This window comes from Periplaneta americana, chromosome 16 (assembly GCF_040183065.1).
Source record: "Periplaneta americana isolate PAMFEO1 chromosome 16, P.americana_PAMFEO1_priV1, whole genome shotgun sequence".
Classification (NCBI taxonomy): Eukaryota; Metazoa; Arthropoda; class Insecta; order Blattodea; family Blattidae; genus Periplaneta; species Periplaneta americana.
Genome location: NC_091132.1, coordinates 150,755,683 through 150,769,499, shown reverse-complemented (window position 1 = coordinate 150,769,499; position 13,817 = coordinate 150,755,683). Strand labels below are relative to the sequence as shown.

The 13,817-nt window shown below is 41.4% G+C and overlaps 2 protein-coding genes across 6 annotated transcripts in view; one reads left to right on the top strand and one right to left on the bottom strand.

The window, feature by feature from the left end:
* LOC138691317 (zinc finger protein ZFP2-like) overlaps positions 1 to 13,817 on the bottom strand; it is a 499,579-nt gene that overhangs the window by 16,740 nt on the left and 469,022 nt on the right. The window lies entirely within an intron of this gene.
* LOC138691319 (zinc finger protein 454-like) overlaps positions 1 to 13,817 on the top strand; it is a 47,216-nt gene that overhangs the window by 10,560 nt on the left and 22,839 nt on the right. For 4 of the 5 annotated variants that reach the window (XM_069813195.1, XM_069813193.1, XM_069813197.1 and 1 more), the window contains one exon: positions 2,150 to 2,287. The exons of the other annotated variant lie outside the window; for it this stretch is intronic. In XM_069813195.1, the coding sequence (XP_069669296.1) occupies positions 2,150 to 2,287 (138 nt within the window). The remainder of the gene's footprint in view (positions 1 to 2,149; positions 2,288 to 13,817) is intronic. 5 annotated transcript variants of the gene reach the window in all.

The window sequence follows — 13,817 nt, the reverse complement described above, 5'->3', positions numbered from 1 at the left end:
GAGTGCTAGTAGTTAGCCGAGAATTGCAGTGAACAACAAAGTTCATCTTCAAATTCTCCATCACAAATGCATGCCGGTTATCTCTGAACAACGATTTATACTGTGAAAATGGTCTTTCCACATCACAGGACGTCAGACGTGCATATTTAAAGAGAGGAATGTCACAAACACATACACCGTCAATTTCACCTACAGACACACCCTCCAACACTTGAGCAACTTTACACATTTTTTTTATATCCACTGTTTTTCCCAAACACATTCTGGAATTTGTCCCTTAGTACTTGTACTTCTGAACCTGGTAGTGAGTATAGTTTAATTTTCACGGCACACACGTCTCTGCTTCAGACAACAGGTTTTTGGATGTTTCGAGTTTTTTTTTATGGTGTCATACAAAAAGCTTAGATTTGCTGATAGGAAAGCCAAATCGCTTTTTAAACAAACCATCTTTCAGTAAATCTTGAAGGATAGGATATCGATGGACGAAGCCGATAACAGGGAATCATAACAAGATGTATTGCTTTACTTGATGGACATGAGCGAGAGGCGAGAGATTTGTTTAAATTAAATAATGTTCATACCCGAGCTCTTATCTGTTTGTTTCACAAACAAAGCGTTGAATGAAATCATCTTCAGCAACAATAAACATTCCTAATTATGTGTTGCAAGATCTCTCCTCCTTGTCCATGTTGATTTATTCTCTAATAATAACACTGATATGTTGTTTAGCAGTTCTCAGAACATGAGGCGATACTATTACAAAAATGGATCATGGATACACCACACAGCACTTAGAAACACGAAGCAACCAAGAATTCTTAAAAAGATAACGTACGTCTAAGTTACATAATTGATTTAGTTTTAAAATGTTTAAAAGTTCTTGTAAAAAAATTATTGAAGTAAAAAAAACTCCAAGATTTATGTGTTTATAATAGATTTCCTGAAAATAAGTGTTTACATAATATTTTTGTGAAAATATGTGTATTTATGTGAAATAATATTTGGGTTTTAACTTGAAACTTCATGTTCGGAATATTTAACTTCATTAATTGTGTTTTATTACACGCAAAAATAATATTTAATTACATAGGAATCCGTTCCTTACTGATGAAGAGATCCAACTAGAACTGGCGGAGCAGTGCGTGTCCAAAGATATCCTTTATTACGTAAGCAAGTCGAACGAACTGTTCTGCTGAGCACAGTCTTCTTGACCTTCGAAAAGCCTGTCCTAGCAGAATACATCCTTGTTGGGTACAAGCGTGTGCCAGTTCGTGCGTACGGGCCGAAACCAATGCGGTGCTTTATTTGCGAACAGTTTGGACATACGCAAAAACGTTGCACAAAAATCATCATATGTGCAAAGTGCGCCGGTGTTGACCATGGGGATTCTCCATGTGCCGGCGCCGAGCCCTGTGTGAATTGTTTTAGGGACCACGCTGCTAATTCTAAAATTTTCCCGAAGCATATGGTAGAGAAGGATATTCAAGAGCTCCGAGTTCGGGAAAATATTACGTTTTCTTTTTAAATATTTGGTTTGGCGTTGCAAACTACAAGATCATCTCCTACTTGAGCGTCTGAATGGCCACATGGCCCCATTTACTTGCGGTTTGTAAAGAGAATTTTCCTGAGTTGGAGGATGTACCCTTTGCTGTTAAGGAAGTGTGGACTTGCTTCTTATTGTGCAGTAGTTCAATGCAACTAAAGGAGGAAGTGGTTTTCATTTTTCCTTCATACACAAGGAATTTCTGGCCATTCACTAGAGCCAATGGAAAAAATATGTGTTGAGAACAGAAGAATCCAAAATCACATTACTTATTTAAAAAAAAAATATGCAAATTCTGGGGTTAATGCAAAGCAGTCTTGAAAATATGTTACAATAGATATTATATTCTGGAATGGCCGAATTATATAGAATGATATATAGAGTTAACGTTTCGTGTTCGTCACATAGAAGTTCATAACATGTCAAAAAAATTTTTTGCATGAAAAATTTGCATTTGCATATGAATCGTACACCTATTGATCATAATGTTGCAGGTTGTAGTCAAGCTATGGCATGAGACACACAGATAGCAGCTTCTTACGTTAGAAGTCGTCTTATAACACTTTGTAATAAATTGCTCATTTAACACTTCTTTTCGTACTGTAGGAACGGAATTTTTTGGATCCGCATGTGACTGGCATAAAGGAGGAATATGAGGAGCAGAGACATGATCACACATCTGAGATAAAATTTGAGGAAGATACGGTGCCAATTGCGTCCTCTGTGATGAAACTTGAACCTGAGGTGAGTGAAGCACAAGGAATGCACTGCGAGCTCTTCCTCCAGTGTTTATCTTGCACTTTGATTGTCACAGACACTATCTCTTTGTAACAGTATGTATCTGCAGCACATTTCGCTCTGTGATAAAGAGAACAAAATCTCATCACTATTTATTATTGCGCTGGTCGAGGTGGGTTCCCCAAGGTGGTGGCCAGGGGGTGCAGTGGTGGCTCCCATTTATCGACTTGCTACCACTCAGCCCTTTTCTTTCTCTCGTCTTTGTCATCATTATATTTCTCTCCGCCTGCCACCATGGCATGCAGAACGCCCACCACATCATCACACTCCCCCTCCTTTAGAAAAACAACAATAAAAAAAGAAGAAGGACTGGTGGTAATATGATGAATATTGCAATGGACTCCAGTCGAGGTGGGTTCCTCCAAGTGGGTGACTGGGAGTACAAGGGTGGCTCTTGTGCATTCCTTTCTACACATTTATCATATTATCACCATTCAGACCTTTTTGTCCTCTCGCCTTTCTCACTGCCGGCCACCATTGCATGCGGAACGCCCACCACATCATCACAGTCATTTTCACTTTTCCATCCCCGCTGTATATATTGCCACATTGGCCTACATGACGGGATTGGTGAGAATGCCTGATTAGGCCTCATATTTCTTCCTTTTTTAGCTACTTACATTAATTATTAGGTTAAGTTCGTAGGCTTATAACTCCCGTCTCACCAGCGGGAGTATTTCCTATCTCCGTGGTCCTGTCCCATAGTTTCGAGCGCGACTTCCGAATTGTGTGGCCCGACAGGCGCCCAGCAACGAAACAACGATGCAATAGTGGACCCTTCATACTCCCCCTATATGCACGTCTAGGTGCCGAGCCCGGAGCAGAGGTCAGGTACACTCACGTAGAGCCCCAATGGAGACGCGGGGCGATTTAGACTCCCCAGTGACCGACTCTGCTTGCCGTGGCGGATACATGACTCCGACATGTTACCGCCGAATTATGGGTGTCAGTGTAATCAACCACAAATCCCCTGAAGCTGTGTACGATCTCGGATTGCTCAGGCTTTCGTGGGTGAATTCGGAGTTAGCCGAGTAGTCCAGCAGTTTTGTTCAGTGTAGAGTGGGGAGCCACAGGCGGTTATTCCCGTGGTAGGGGCATGAAACTCCGACACGCCTCTGGTGTAAGACTTGCCATTAGATGTGTAATGCCCAGTTTGAAGGGTAACTTGCGTGAAGTGGGGTTGCTTGGGATCGGGCTGTGGGGGAGGGGGTTCTCATAGCCAGTACAAAGCACGAAGAATTTTTTAGGTGTCTTGTGTTTCACCTCCCCTGTGGCAGGATGAAGACCACTGTTCTGTAGTGGGTGCCAGTTCAATATGTCGTCGCGCTCTTCTCACCCTCCCTCAGAAAAAAATCACAAAAAACGGAAGACAGGAATAGATACGACTGGTGGTAATATGACGAACACTGCTATGGTCTTGGACCCTGAGAAAGTGACAGTTAAAGTGCCGCCTCCAAAGTTTATTAGTATCACATTGGATGGAACAGAAAAGACTATGAAGGACATCAGTCCATTTTACGTGAGACGCACACTCCACGTCCTCATTGGGAAGGTCAAAAATGCAACACAGCGGTAGTCTCCTCATCGAGAATATATCTCCAAAACAGCGAGACGCTGTTGAAATCGAAGTTACTAGGGTCTTATCCTGTTAAAGTCGAATGGCACTCCTTGCTGAACACCACGTGGGGAGTAGTGCATACGGATTCTCTGGACGATATGTCTGATGAAAAGATCCAAGTAGAACTGGCGGAACAATCCGTGTACAAGGCTTACCGTTTATTACATAAGCGGGACGGACAGACTGTTCCCCTGAGCACTGTCTTTTTAACCTTCGAAAAGCCTGTCCTACCAGAATATATCCTTGTCTGGTACGAGTGTATCCCTGTTCGTATGTATGTGCCGAACCCAGTGCGATGCTTTAGGTGCCAGCGGTTCTGACATAAGCAAAAACATTGCACTAACAACATCATATGTGCAAAGTGCTGAGGTGCTGACCATGGTGATTCCCCATATGCCGGCGCCGAGTTCTGTGTGAATTGTTCTGGGGACCATGCTGCTAATTCTAAAAATTGCCTGAAGTATATGGTAGAGAAGGATATTCAAGAGTTCCGAGTCTGAGAAGATATTACGTTTTTCGAGGCTGTAAGCGTAATTTAGATCAAAAAAAGGCGACGGAAAGTCTTATGCCTCAGTATTGAAAAAAGCAACAGAGGAAATTGACGCTTCCACACAAAAACGCCACCTCATGCAAATACAGCAGGGAAGCGAATTGAGATCGCTACTCAGCGTATGTGGATGTTGCCACTCAGACTGCTGAGTCAGACTACACTCGTGGCCTTTTTTTTTTATTTTCAAGAAATTGGTTACAACTCCTGTTTCACCAGAGGCATATCACTGGGGATTTACAGTGTAGTATAAAGTAATAATAAGATTATTCTTGCAGAGTGCGGAAGATGTGCTCGAGGAAGGCAGTGATCTCAACGGTGTTGAAGTGGAGTTTGAGCACCATATGCAGAGGAGTAGTCCGTAGTGCTTTAGGTCGAGATCCTGCGAATTGTGAGCATCCTTTATCAGGTGAAGGGCAGTATGCGGAGGTTTTTGGGTACAGTTGCAGAGTGGTGAAGTGCATTTGTTCATTTTATAGAGGTATGATCTGAAGCTGCCATGATTGATCAAGAATTGAGTGGTTATATAGCTTGGACCTAGGGATAATGAAAGCCTATGGGATATATTGGGTATGAAAGTCTTGGTGTGGAGTCCTTGCTCGGAATTGATGTACGTAGAGTTCAAATTCTTCTGTAGTGGTTTTGTCAGCAGCTGCTTGCACTGGGTAAGTGGGATTCCCTTGTAGTCGATGGTGATTCTGTGGCTGGCATCAATCTTCGTGAGGTGTTCTGCTCTTTCGTTACCCTGATGGCCTTTCACCCAGTGGAGGCTGATGAAAGTGGAACTCTTAAAGTTAATTATTTTGTTCCTAGCATCGACGGCTAGTGGATGTGTTGTCCTTTTATTTGCTATTCCAAGAAGAGCTGCTTTGGAGTTCGTGTGTATTGCATATGATATATTAGCATACCCAATAATTTCGGCTTGGAAGACGGAGCAATCAAGGCAGAGTCTTCTTATTTCCGAATGAATTTCTTTAGAGTTTTTCATCACCATCATCCCGGAACCTACATGATGGTCTGTTTTGGATCCATCATTGAATATCTGTAAGTCAGCTTTCCCTAAAGATCGTGTTGAGTCGATGACAATGTGATTGTGTTTGGGATATGGGTAGTCATGGGTCTAGATTTAGTTTCTGCAAGCTTAAGGGAGGGAATAACTGCATTTGTAGGTTTACCTGATGATATGGCCCTGAAGTCGTTGTTAGGATTATGGCTTGGTCTATGCGCATAATGCCGGCAATTGCTTGGAGGGAGAAGCTGGAAACAGTTTTATATGCTTTCGTGCTGAAAATTAGAAACGTTTGTTGTATTTGTAACAGTTTGTGCCTGGCTCTGCGGGATGTAAGGCTGAACCATGCTTCTGCAGTATACATGATAGCAACAAGTATTGAGTGATGATATATGGTCATCAAATGATGGAACTGCATTCCCCATGGAGCTTTAGAGCAACGTACTAAGTTCTTGCGAATGTACAAAATCTTATTTTCTAGGAGTAGCGTGTGAGGATACCAGTCTAGTTTGCTATCGAGTATTATGCCAAGGTATTTCATTTTAGTTACTTCGTTTAGTCCCCACTCTGTGACTGTGGGGTGGCTGAGGTATGTTTCTTTCTTTCTTACGAACATAGGCATTAGCGCGGATTTTTCTTTCGAGATTTGAAGCTCCTGAGTTTTGCACCCATCATCAATAATTTGGAGACAGTCCTGAAATGTTTGAAGAAATATAGGGTGGGTAGGTCCTCTAACCATGAGCATTATGTCATGGGCGTAGATAATCATTTCCAGATTTTTTGTGTGCGAGTTATGTGATCAGACCGCTAATTATGACATTCCATAAGGTAGGACCTGCGGCTGTGCCTTAGGGGCATCCTTTGGTCAAGCGGTTGATCAACCGAGACTGAAGTAAGCAGTACGATCCTATAAGAAGTCAGCGGTGAGTCAGAAGATGTTCGATGGGCAGTTTAGTTACTTGTGGGCTTGATATCAGGTCTTACATTCCAAAAAAGATCACTGCCATAACAACAGAGAAAGATTCAAGGCCTGGTAGTTCACCACGACGACGTCGCAATCTTTGTTCGGGTGAAGGATCGAGATCACGCTCTCAATCCCGTCCTCGATCATGATCACGATCAGGTGTGCGACGATTTGGAAGTGAATCTCCACGGTCGAGAGCTAAGCAGTCGCAATCAAAGGCACTAAATCATAGAAAAGGTAAGAAGAGATGATTCCCTGTGATGATTTAGCTCCTCTTAATGACTGATATTGTACAGTGGAATGTGAACAGGATACACAGCATGTATACAGAACTACAACAATTTTATTGATCTATGGTATTATGAGAACCCTGCTATTCAGAAGACACCTCCAGCCTGAACACTCCCTGAGTATCTAGGGATACTACGTTCACTGGTACGATCACCTTGCCAATATTCGTGCCAACCGAGGTTGTGCCCTCCTACTCCGCCAAAGTAACTTTTCCTCTATTATCATCATTAACAGTCACATCAATACATAGACGCTAGAGTACCTTTACCTACCATACAGTTTTCAGTAGTCTCTGTTTATATGCTCCCAGACACACCTTTCACAGTGCATGAAATTGAAAATATTCCCTTGCAGGTACCTGCTCCATATCTGGTAGTGGGGGATTTCAATGCTTCCAACGACTCTTTAGGCTCAAATTCCGGTGATGACAGAGGAAATAGAATAGCAGAGGTCTAATTCTCATTAGCCTGAATTCTGGGGAAGCAACACACCTCTCCTTTGTTTACGGTACTTACTCCTTGATATATATATTTCCATTTGTAGCCCAGTTTTGTCCACTCATTTCGAATGTACTGTGATTCACGACTTATGTTGTAGTAACCATTACTCCATTAGAATGTATATGTCCGCTTTACGTCCTGCAGAATCTCTCTCTGCAAACTGGGTTATTAAAAAGGCGGATTGGGTCGGATTTTCGGAGTCTTTATCATTCGATGATAAAGAACATGAAGGTGTGGACTCCATAACAGAACATTTCTAAAATGTGATTATAAAGACAGCAAAAATATCTATCCCCTGGTTGTCCGTAGGCCAAAATGCTTCTCTGTCCCCTGGTGGACGGATGCCTACAGAAATGCAATTGGAGCCCGCAAACGTGCTTTACGCTAATTCTTAAATCACGTATATGCGGCCTCCCATGTTAATCTATAATAAAAGATAAGGCCCAAAAATGTCGCAGTGTGTGTATATTGCAACTCCACTCCATTAAGATGCAGTTCAGGATGTGAATAATGTCCACGCGTACACACTGCCTTTTTAGAGTGGAGAATTTAAAGCGAACAGCCCATTCGGATAGCACGTTGATGACCAGTTGCAGCTGTCGACTGATGGATGGAAGATATCAAGAGCTGTAATATAAGCTGAAATCATCAACGTACAACAGAGAAGATACTCGGTCACCCGCACAGTGGGCAATTCCATTGATCGTAATTGAGAATAGAAGAACGCTTAATACAGACTCCTGCAGAATGCTGTTTTCTTGAAGATGTTCGTTAGAAAGGGTTGTGTTTACTCGAACTCGAAAATACCGCTCAGCCATGAACTTCGCAATAAACGTTGGGAGACTGCCATGAAGTCCCCAATCATTCAGAGTTTGCAGAATTCCATAACGCCATGTGGTCAGGGGAAATGTCAGGGGATGTGTCTAGTGCCGCCTCCAGCTCCTTGGATGTGAACGGTGCATTGTAGTCTTCATTGTTATCAGATTTAAGATTTAGGTTCCGTTTTTCTTCAGCATCTTTGATTTTAAAAAATTCTGCGCATAATCCCTTGAGCTGCTTATTTGTGCCAAAGTGGTAGCATATATTTCAGCAATATCTATGGTACTGATGGTCGTTATGCCATTGTTCAGAATACCCGGAATTACAGAACTACGTTTCCCCATTATTCGACGGACTTTGTCCCATACGATGTTAGCTGGGACGTTCTTTTTCCATGAATTGACGTAGTTTGTCCAGGACGTCTTCTTACCATCGCACTCAGTGCGACGAGCTTTGGCTCGATGACGTTCAAACTGGACAAAATATTCTTGGGTCGGATGGCGCTCAAATTGGCGTAAGGCACGTTTGCGGTCTCGGATTGCATCTCTGCAGGCATCCGTCCACCAGGGAACAGGGAAGCATTTTGGCCTGCAGGGCGACAGGAGGATAGATAATTCTGCTGACTTTATAACCACGTAACCACATTTGAGAAATGTTCTTCTATGGAGTCCACACTTTCATGTCCGTTATCACTGAATGATATGTACTCCGAAAATCCAACCCAGTCCGCCTTTTTAATAACCCAGTTGTGAGAGCGAGATTCCGCAGGATGTAAGGCAGGCATACGCATCCGAGTGGGGTAGTGGTCACTACCATGTAGGTCGTGAATCACAGACCATTCGAAATGCGTGGACAAAACTGGGCTACAAATGGAGATATCTATTATGGAGTATCTACCGTAAGCCAAGGAGAGGTGTGTTGCTTCCCCTGAATTCAGGGTAATGAGATTTAGATGCGTACACACCTCTGCTATTTTATTTCCTGTGTCATTCTCGGAATATGAGCCCCAAGAGTGGTGTGTTGCACTGAAATCCCGCACTAACAGAAATGGAGCAGTACCTGCGATGGGATATGTTCAATTTCATTTACTGTAAAAGGAGGTTGTGGGGGCATGTAGAGACAGACTATTGAAAAATGAATGGTAGGTAAAGTTATTGTAGAGCATATGCATTGATGTGGAGTGTCAATGTTGATAACAGAGGAAAAGATGCTTTGGCTGAGTAGGATGTCACAACCTCCTTGGCCCGAATACCGTCAAGAAGATCGTACCGGTGAATGTTGTATCCTGACATATTCAGGGAGTGTTCAGATCGGAGTTGTGTCTCCTGTAGACATGAAATAGAAGGGTTCTCATGATAGATCAATTGTTGTAGTTCTGTATATCTGCTGTGAACACCGTTCACATTCCACTGTACAATATAAGTCATTATGTGGAGCTAAATCTTTATGGTGGCTTTACAGGTGATTCTCTTTTCGTATCTCTTCTGTGATTTGGAGCCTTCACCTGTGACTGCGATTGCTTATTTACCTACTGTAGCGACTCACAGTTCGTCGCACTCCTGATCGTGACATTGATCTAGCACAGGATCGAGATCGTGTTCTCGATATCTCTCCCTAACGAGGAGTGCGACATCGTGATGTTCTTTGAGGTTTAGAATCTGGCCTTGCAGTCTCAGCAACTATCTTTTTAGGTGTAATGGGCCTGATATCTAGGCCACAGCTGTCGTCTGATTCCTCAGTCTGAGTGCCAGTGTCCACATATGTCTGGGTTTCGATTTCATTTCGCTTCCCAGGTATACACTCGAGAGGTAGCATTTGTGTTGACACGTAAATACCCTCTGTTGCTTGTTGTAACACAGCGGCATTGGATTTTTCCATCTGTTTTTTATCTGAATGCAGCATCTCACTTTGTTTGGGAGACAAAGTTTCACGAGAAGGCTACTGTTGGCATTCTTGACTTTCCCCACGAGTCCATCGAGTGCACGTCTGATGTAAAATGGGCTGATGTTTTTCATTATTTTTTCCGTTCCTGTCAAAGTAATACTAATGAACTTTGGAGGCAGGATATAAACATTCGTATTTTCGGGAACCATATCCATAGCTATGTTCGTCATTGTACCTTTTTGTAGGTTCTTCAATTCTCGATTTTTTATTAATGGGAGAAGAAGAGCGCGAAGAGACCATTTTGGAAATGCCCCCCCTCCCTACGATACGCGTCGGCGTCAGCCTGCCACCGGAGGGGGGGGCATAAGAAAAAGACACCTAAAAATTCTTCTCGGTCTGTCCCGGCCATGGGGACCCCTCACAGCCCTATCCCAGCAACCCACTTCACGGAAGTTACCCTTCAAACTGGGCATTAAACACCTAATGGCAAGTCGTACACCAGAGACGTTATGCAATTTTATGCCCCTACCACGGGAATAACTGCCCGTGGGTCCCCACTCTACATTGAACACAATTCCCGGACTACTCGGCTAACTCCGACCTTACCCATTAAAGCCGGAGCAATCCGAGACCGCAAGCAGCTTCAGGGGACTTGTGGTTGATTACACTGCGACACCCATAAGTCAGCAGTAATACGTCAGAACGGTATATCTGCCCAGGCGAGCAAAGTCGATCACCAGGATGTTTAAATTGCCCCGGGCCCCACTCTACATGAGTGTACTTGATCTCCTGTCCGGGCTTGGCACCTAAACTTGCATATAGGGGCAGTATGAAGGGACCACTATTGCTTCGTTGCTGGGCGCCTTGTCGGGCCACACAATTCGGAAGTCGCGCTCGAAACTGTGGGACAGGACCACAGAGATAGGAAAGATCCCCGCTGGTGAGACGGGAGTTATAAGCCTTAGAACCTTAACTTAAGAATGGACATAATAACTAGAAGGTGAAGAAGAATGAAGCCTCATCAAACATCCTTAACAGATCCCGTCATGGTGGCGGACATGGCAAAAACTAACAGCGGGGTTGCAGAGGTGAAAATGGCTGTGATAATGTGGTGGGCATTGCATGCATCGGTGGCCAGCGGAGAGAAACAGAGTGATGAAAAAGACGAGAGAACGAAAAGCATTGGTTGGTGATAAGACGAAAAATGGCCGAAAAGGAAATCTCCAAGTGCCACCTTTGCATCCCCCTGTCACCAACTTGGCAGAACCCACCTCGACCGGAAAATTTAAGAAATGATTATTTTTCTAATAGATGGATTTACTTCAAATTATTTTCATATTCAGGCAGCTATCAATGGTAAGTACCAAGGGTGCCAGCCACAATCTCCTGCAATGATCTTGTGACGTAGCAAATAAAGTTGAAGTTTTCTTTTGTTGTGGAAGGGATACTTTTTAGTTGGCAAATATGTAAAATCAATAATCATAATCCTGTTTCACAATAACTTGGGCACTAGCATAATTACCATAAATGAGTTGTGCCAACATCAACTATTAATGATTTCAATGTCTGTAGTAGTACTGACACAGTAAAATCCATGTCTTCTCCCTAACACCGAAAAAACACACAGGTCCATAAAACTTGAAATAGCAAGAAAAAGAATAACTCTATCAACATAAAAAGAACAGATCTGAAAACTACATTAATTAGGCTTTAAAATGATATATAACATGTATACTTTGATTCATTTTTTATTTTTAGCATTTAGCAATCACTTACTGTGGAATGGTCCATAAACATCAGTACATCACCTTTCTTCATTTATTTTTTACACATTGTTTGTATTTGCACTATGTCCTTTGTAGAACAATATGTTATCAGTAGAGAAAGAATATTTTTGTAACTTTACGATAAATTATGGGACTTAGAGTCGATGCCAGAAGAGTTTATAAATTTTGAAAAAAAAAAAAAAATGCTGTGATGCATTCGGTCAGATACAGCATGCGTGTAAACATTGTTCAATTTAGTTACTCTTATTCTGTCAATGAAGTGCGTAAAATTAGAAACTTCAATTTGCCAGTCTACAAATTACTAGTAATAGCCATAAAGTGTTTGAATTTTCATGCACTTATTATAGGTATACTCTAACTTACGAATTTTCTAACCTATTTTTATCTCTAAGATTAAGTGATCATTATGTTCATAGGAAAATAATTTCTATGTACTGCAGCTTTAGTATAATGATATATAGTCAATTCCAGATATAGTGAACCTCTGCAGATTTCCATATTTCGTTCACTATATCCGAGAGTCACTAAATCCGAAGTGGTCTCTCTCCTAACCTCAAATGACGGGAATGAATGAAATTGTGAACAAGAAAATAAAATACTATACAGTAATTAAATTATTTAATTTTTGTGGAATGGATACTGTTACTCACAGTTGATTTACGAGTACTTAAATTATGCTGTCGACCCACGTCTGCTTGCAAAAAAGCACGTTCAATGTCACTTATAATATTCACCTTGTCTTCCAAAGAAAACACTTTATACTTCGACATTTTGATGCAGTGCATTCACTGTTCGAACACTAGTAACAGACTGATCAGGTAGAAATGACAAATACTATTATGGTTTGACTACGTACTCAGCGTTGGAATTTCCCGAGCCACTTAGTGGAAACTGGGAGAGGGTTGATGAAGTTTGAAAGCCATCGAAATCTTACCCTCATTTATGCTCTGGATATAATATCCGTCTCCTTTTAATAAAAGAAGGCAATCTCATTTTCCGTTGTTTCGATGCTATCCGTCATAATGGAAATGTTTCTGAGAACAAAAGGCAAAGGTCTGACTTCAAATAAGAATTTGTCAGGATACAACTCTTGTAACTTCTATTTTTTTAAAGTTCAGTATAACCGAAGTGAGGATATACTATAAAGGGAAATATTAATGTACTTTTTAATGTATGTGAATCGGAACCAACAATTTGCTGTAGGTTCACTATAGCCGAATGTTCACTATAACCGAGTTCACTGTATCCAGATTGATTGTAGTTCATAATTTTGTGTGACAGAAATTATGGAGCTGTACTGGAACATTGTTATCTGCATATGCGCAAAATCAATATATCAATTTGGATATATTTCTTAATTGAATGTGTCATTGCAGAAAGGTACCAAGTAACTTTTTTGGAATCCATACTCATAGACACACATTCTGAACAGAAAAGTACTGATGTCATCGAGTTTGTAAATGTGATAAATCCAGTATGAAAAACATCTGCATTACAGAAAGGTTTCTAAGACACTGACACAAGTACTTTTCTGTATTCCCACATGAGAACGCAACAGAAAAAGTGAGAAATTTTATAGTGCTTTGAAACAGAGGAAGGAAAAATGTATTAACAATGAATTAAACAGAGGAGGGAAAAATGTATTAATGATGAAGACACTATGACTTTAGTGTTCGATTTTATGCAAAATCTACTTAATCTGCCATGTATACCTTTTCAAGATATCTTCTGTTTGAGTCAATTAACCGTTAATGTGTTTTCCATTCACAATTTTAAGACGGAAAAACTCATTTCTATATGTATCATGAGTGACAGGGAAGAAAAGGCACAGATGAAGTGTCATAAATTCCATTGATTATATTCCTCAATTTTTTTTCAAAGAATATCTCAAAATTACAATATTTTCTTATAACTGTTGTGGATAAAATAAGAACAACACTCTTATAAGGACTTGTTTGGCTTAACTGATATGAATCAGTTTGATAAAATTCTCCACTTCTATCCACTGAGAAGACATTCGTTCTTGCCATGTGATCGGAAGTTTGGAATGATGAAAC